The sequence below is a fragment of the Solenopsis invicta genome, chromosome 4, assembly GCF_016802725.1.
Source record: "Solenopsis invicta isolate M01_SB chromosome 4, UNIL_Sinv_3.0, whole genome shotgun sequence".
Classification (NCBI taxonomy): domain Eukaryota; kingdom Metazoa; phylum Arthropoda; class Insecta; order Hymenoptera; family Formicidae; genus Solenopsis; species Solenopsis invicta.
The window spans coordinates 11953367-11960000 of record NC_052667.1 but is presented as its reverse complement, the minus strand read 5'-3'; the positions used below and the strand labels follow the sequence as shown (position 1 = coordinate 11960000).

General features: G+C 35.4%; 1 protein-coding gene across 1 annotated transcript; it reads right to left on the bottom strand.

The window, feature by feature from the left end:
• Window positions 1–1557: 1557 nt before the first annotated feature.
• Window positions 1558–5530, bottom strand: LOC120357583. Its single transcript, XM_039448383.1, has 3 exons — window positions 3383–5530; window positions 2776–3296; window positions 1558–2678 (listed from the first exon to the last, which is right to left on the bottom strand). The coding sequence occupies exons 1-2, from the start codon at window positions 3990–3992 to the stop codon at window positions 2893–2895; spliced, it is 1014 nt and encodes a 337-aa protein (XP_039304317.1). The 5' UTR covers window positions 3993–5530; the 3' UTR covers window positions 1558–2678; window positions 2776–2892.
• Window positions 5531–6634: the final 1104 nt, after the last annotated feature.

Sequence of the window (6634 nt, the reverse complement as noted above, 5' to 3'; positions counted from 1 at the left end):
GGGAGCACGTTAAAGTTAACGAATAAGCGTTTTTTGCTCTGCGGCGCTCAAGGCCGGCGCGCGCGTTCCTCACTCACTTGTACCTAGTCATTGGCTAGTAGTTGTAAGTAATGTCTTAAGATGCTGATACAATTCTGTTATAATTAGTTACGACATTTTAAGACTGTAGAATCAATGAATATCGGCCGTTAACCTCTTCTGTATTGCTTAAAATATGAAAAGTTAATAAATTAAATATTGATTTCATTCCTTACGTAAGAAATGAATAAAAAGTTATCTGATTCCGTAGGTTTATTTGAAAATAAAGATTAAAAAAAACAAAGAATTTGTTCAAAATTATTAATTTTTTAATTTTATAATTATTACGTAATTATGTAAAATTAGTAATAGTAATAGAATCGTATCAGCATGTTAAGACATTACTTACAATCATTAGCTAACGACTAGGTACAAGTGAATAAGAAGCGCGCGCGCCGGCCCTGAGCGTCGCAGAGCCAAGAACGCTTATTCGTTAACTTTAACGTACTTTCCTGCAAAAACTACTTGTCGCACGCAATTTTGCTAAAGGAAAAAGTTGCTTCTTTTATCGTAAAGTATCACGTCTTCTACTCCGATTGCGCGAATTTTGGGACACCCTATATATTCAATAAATAAGAGAAAAGATCTATTACATTGTTTAATAAAAATAAATAAATAAATAAATAAAAAATAAATTTGTATACATACAATAAAATATATATATTACAAAAAAATCTTTGTAAAAATATCTATTTAGCAAAAAAAGACACTAAAAATTATATATAATATAAACAATGTTTAATAGGTAACAGAATATTTAAAAATGTTTATTGTAGACACATAATTATTTATTTGATTTTTGATAAGTATGGTGTGGAGATTGCATCTCGATAAAATAGCTTGCCTTAATTTTAGAACAATTACTCACAATTTCATGAGATGCCATATCCGCACAATATACCTTTCGCCAAATAGTTAATAAATGTAAGTAAACAAATGAATAAATCGATAAATAAGTAAGGGTGCGTTCCGTTTGGACGCTTACACGCTTTAAGCACTTATAAGCGGCGCTTTCATCGTTCCATTTGGCGCTGTAAGCGCTAACAAATCGTTTAATGACATCATCATTGACGTCATTATTCCCGCTCAAATACGCTTTTTCCATCGAGGTAAGGCAGCAAAAGCGCGAGCACTCACGTTTCAAATGTTTCAAATGAAACGTGAGCCTTTACGCTTATTGCTTTCTTTAACCTCGTTGGAATCAGAAAAGAAGATTTTTCTGATTCGAAATTAGTATTAGTTCACCGCTATTTGTGACTTATATATTTACTTGTGAGTTTGTTTGAGACCAGGTACGTGTTTGTCATTACAAAATTTTTGCAAGATTGCTGATGCGATCACTTATAAATTTGTGTTATTCCACTTTTGTTAAGATTCCTCTTTTATATTTCGATTTCATTTTTAGTCTTCGAACTATCGAACTTGAGGAAACTTCTGTGGGACAATTCTGTGAAAATATGGCTTCTGATAAAGTAAAAATTTTTTTACAAGAGAATAATGAAGTTTTCTTTATTTTAGTGACTCCAGAGGAAGCAGAACGTTTAGAAACAGGTAAATTTAAATTGTTATGAAATTAATATCGCAAAACATTTAAAGTTAAACGATTCGCTAACTCTACTCAACTCCCGAAGGTTCATTTGCACACCGTTCATTTACTCACCACCACTCACAGCGGCCGATGTATAGAGATTTTTCATTGGCCAAGCGTGTGAGGGATCTGTGGGTAAATGAAATAAAATTTAGTTTATAAATAAAGTTTAGTTTCTATATATAAAAAAATAAAAATAAAAAAAATAACAAACTTATAACTGCTACTAATAATAACTACTAATACTATAACTCATTGTATTCCCGATATTAACATTATTATTATTTTTTTTAAATAGCTATCATTGGGGCCGTCCGTATATTACGTAAGCAAATTTTTAGCCATTTTTGAGTCCCCCCTCCCCAATGTAAGCAAATGTCAGATTTTCTAAGACCCCCCCCCCCCAAATTACGTAAGATTTTCCTATATGCTTGATGTAAATTCTGAAAATGTCTAATTTGCTGATATTACTAATAACAATTCATTTTGGCGTATTTTTTTTGTTTTCAACGCAACTACATATATGATTCTTTCAATAACTGAAAGTAAAGAGGATATAGTATCAGTGTGCAAAATACATACCCCTAAAATGTTGTGAGAATTATAAGAATACAATATGTTATCGGCAAAATTAATAAAATCTTTTACTTAATTGTAATTATCAACACTCAATCGTCATTTTCAAATGGTCCTCTCAACTAATTACTCATATTATTTATCACAATATCCTCCTGATCAATGAAGTGCGAGTCGCTGTTACTATCTGCCTCTACTTCTGTTTCTTCCATCCACTCTGTATCTTCACACCCCGATATAGGATCTTTGATGACGCAGAGGACTTCTCCACTGCGTCGAGCAGCTATTCTGATCTTTATTACATTATTCGAAGCATGTGCATCCTCTTTCTGGGAATGCACATGCTTCGAATGATGTAATAAAGATTTTTTTGACGTTTGCAAATACGCCCATCCAATTGCGATTTTATGGATTGGCAAAAAAGATCATATGGAACCTGTAATATAATTCGTCAAAAATATATTACAAGTGCAAACATACTGTATGTATTTGTACTGTGTTTTGAAATATGTGTAGTTTAATCAATTTTTTACCTGCAAAAAACCTCTTGAATAGGGATTCAGTTTGAGAGAGATACGAGTCATCAAATCTAAGAAACTCCCATCTGTTTCATTCTCGGTGACGAGTAAATCATGCGTTGTTTGCGTCACTCAAATTGGAGGGGGAAGAAATCCTTCCGACAGCACCCTTTTTAACCCACTCCGAGTAATGGAACAACAATCATGTGAGTTACACTTCACAATCTGAAGCAAATACTGGCTTTCTCGGACATGACGGCTGTACCATTTAGCATCACATTCTTCGGGGGTATCAAGCTTTTCCCCTGGAGGAACATACTGTGCGTGCACTGGATGTCCATCGATTGTTAGGCTGCTCCATACCTCTGCTAGAGCTCGACCAGCATATTCAAAGTTTTTGAGCTCCAGTTCTTTATCGACCGTCTTCCCCTGTACGTTGAGATGTGTCCCAAATTTGTCATGGGCCAAAATAAGACCAGCAAGTTCATGGGTCAAGGGAGCCATGCGACATTCTACTCGGTTAAAGGCGCTTCTGCCTATAAGAATTTTTTACCAGTAATAAAATATGTAAGCTCGGAATGTCGTAAAAATTAAGAGTAACTTTATTCACAAAATATTTTACCTGGTGCGTTTGTGGCGACAAATATAGCATCTAAATTATATTTTTTTAAATGGCTGATAGCATGGGCAATCACCTTGCTGTAGCGCGGGTTCTCATCCGGTCCGCCATCTACAGTTAAAATCAAAACTGGCTTCACACTGCCCTCCTTTGTTCTTGCTAATGCATGAAACGCCTCCAGATCTAGAAGTGCGTGCAGATCCCGTGCGTGGGTGGATGCTGTGGACGAGGAATGCTTGCCACTTCTGATGGCTATAAAAGTCGGCCCCGAATAGCCCACAGCTTTAGGACAGCCCATTTGTTTAGGGCTAATGCATATTCCAGCGTAAACAGAAGGTATAAGTTTGTGTCTCGCTGCTACCACCCAATCATGGTCGGGTAATGATACACGGTACTCGACATGCATTAATAGTGGAGCTTGTTTGTTTGCTGCTGTTAATCCTATCGGCACTCGGGCTTTATCGTCCTGTGAAGTAAAACACACTTGCAACGGACCAAGAAGAGAAGCAAGGCATTCGAGATATCTTATGGAGGCCGTGGCAAAAGGGCCATCCACGTGCTTGCGATGCAAGTCTGTTTGTGCGCGAGTAAGTCTTACGGGCACCGTTTTCATATGACGCTGTCCCTCTAGAGTACGTGAGTTTTTAGGCAAGAGTCGTAGATAGGTTGCGGATCTAATATAAAAGGATTAAGATTTTTGTAAATATTAATTTCAGTCTGGATAAAATTCAAGAAAGTCATTTAAGAATAGAGTTTATATTATATACCTGCTGAATGAAAAACCTAGTTTAAGCAACTCCTCATGAAGTTCATCAAGAGTTTTGATGCTACGAATTATATCGGAGCGCCTTCGGTCATCCACAGCACTGCCAAACATCGCAATGTCGATGATAGTTTTCAGGAGGAGTGGCTGATTCTCTTCTATTCGGGGTCTGCCAACCCTGTCTCACTGGTGCAATTTCTCTTTCACCACAGGAAATTCCGTGCATATTTCGCTTATTTTCGCCTTCTTATTATCACGGTGCTTTTTTTGATAGGCAGCATTACTCTTCTTTCTTTTCAAATCTCGTCTTGCTTCTTCTAGCGCTTTTTTAATTTTTTTAATTTCATCCTCGATGTCGCTAGAGTGAAATGAGTCGCGAGCTAAAAGCAGAGAATTTAACTGCTTTTCCAAGACCATGATATTCTTTGCCGCAGCCTCTTGCCCGGGTGTCGAGTATTTCCTTGATACTAATGAAGAGGCTGCATCGATTTCAGGGTCATCTACATCGTCTTTATTATCTGTATTGTCTATAGTTTCTCTTGCTGCGAGATAAGCGCAGGATGCTGTCTGAGCAGACGATGCACCGCTAGACGAAGGAGCTACACTAGACACTGCAGCAGACGGAGTCTAAAATAATCGAAAATGTGAAAGGGAGAATTCTTGAGGTCGACAATGACAATGACGTCTCTTACATCAAAATATCGAAAACTTAGAATTTGCATTGCGATATCTCCGCTTGTAGGGCACGGAGAGAAAAAATAAAATCACTTTTATTATACAATTCGACCCCAAGCTATCGATTGAGACTACTTAGAACATGATCGGTTTAGCCGTTACTGAGATCTGATAATCTCGGTATGCTTGAACTCGCTGATTCGCGTAAAAGAGGCGGCGGTCGGTTCTCTCGCTTGTTCATTCAGAGAAGAGACAAAGAGAGAGACATAGACGCGAGACGCGACCGCGTTTCTTGATTTAAAAAATACAATTTTATATAATATTTTAGAAATAACTAATTTTGTTTATAATGAATGAATTTCGATAATTTTTGAAATGAATGGTTTTTAAATTATTTATACAAAGTTTTAAAATATTTATTTAAATCTGCGAGCTCTATATTGTTCGAATAAGCATATAGAAAATTAAAAATGTACTTTTATATTATTCATTAATTTTTTTATCTAATTAATAAAAGGCTTAGCATCGAAAAATGAATTTTCATAACTCTAGTTCTAATTGGGATTAAAAGATAATTTTTAAATCACCCTAAAATTTTGATAGATCTGAGATCGAAAATCAGATCAAACCTTGACAACTCATTTTTATTTTGTATGAAATTGGTATAAATACATTTAGGTAACTAACAACATGAGGGCTAAAGAAATTTTTATATTGTTAACACCGAAAAAACATATTTTTAACTAATAAAAAATTCTTAAATCCCACATGAAGTAATTTATTCCAGTCCACATTTTTTTCAGCTTCATATCTTTTACTACAATTACAGAAAAAATGTCACTGTAACTATTGCGGATTATTTTTGGAAAAAGAGCTTCAATACTTACCTTTTGAAAAAACGATAATATATTACGTGCTTTTTGTTTTGTTATATGCTCTTCATAATTTGTGATCAAAGCCGAGATACAATTATCGAACTTGGCTTCACACTTATTTGCATTTTTTGCATCCTTCCATATCTTCGTCACTTCTTTTTGACAAAAGTCTCCTGTTTTATCAGGATATCTTTTTCTATACGCTTTAAAGAGCGTACCGAACTGTTCACTCCGCTTAGAAGTATGCATTTATATATTAATATAAAAATCTTGAAGTTTAATACACCTCTAAAATAATTAAATAGTAGCGCGAATGACTGGTGTAGATCAACACTCGTTATAGACGAACGTTCCGCGAGAACTCGCCAGTGACAGAGAACGATTCGCGTATGGATCCACGTATTTGTCGCGTATGAACAAATGAACTTAGAAACAAAATAGAGCTCACAGTCTGCGGACATGATCGCGCATGAAGCTGCGTATTTTATTTGAACAAATGAACATGGAAACCAGTAGTGGATTATACATGAGGAATATGAGGCGCACGCCTCAAAGCCTGGTCGCTGCGAGGGCCCGACCCAAAACTTAAAAAATGTTTATAAAGATTAGAGCAAACGCAAAGTGTTAAGTTAACATTTCCTAATATCATTACTTTACTGGAAATTTATTTAATAAGCCCGTTATCCAATGCCTCTGCAGAGAGAGATCGTTTTTCACATTAAAACGGATAAAAAATTACTTATGAAGATCGACTGTGGGGCAAACCAAACTAATTCTTTCTTTCTCTAGCGTTTTCTTTGCTATACATAGAGAACAAAAATTTGAACAATATTGACTGTGATGCTATTATAAAAGACTGATTAAAGAAAGCAAGACAAAAATATATTTGTTAATAGTTTGATTAAGTAGTTATATTTAAGTTAGAGTTTGCTAATTAAGCGG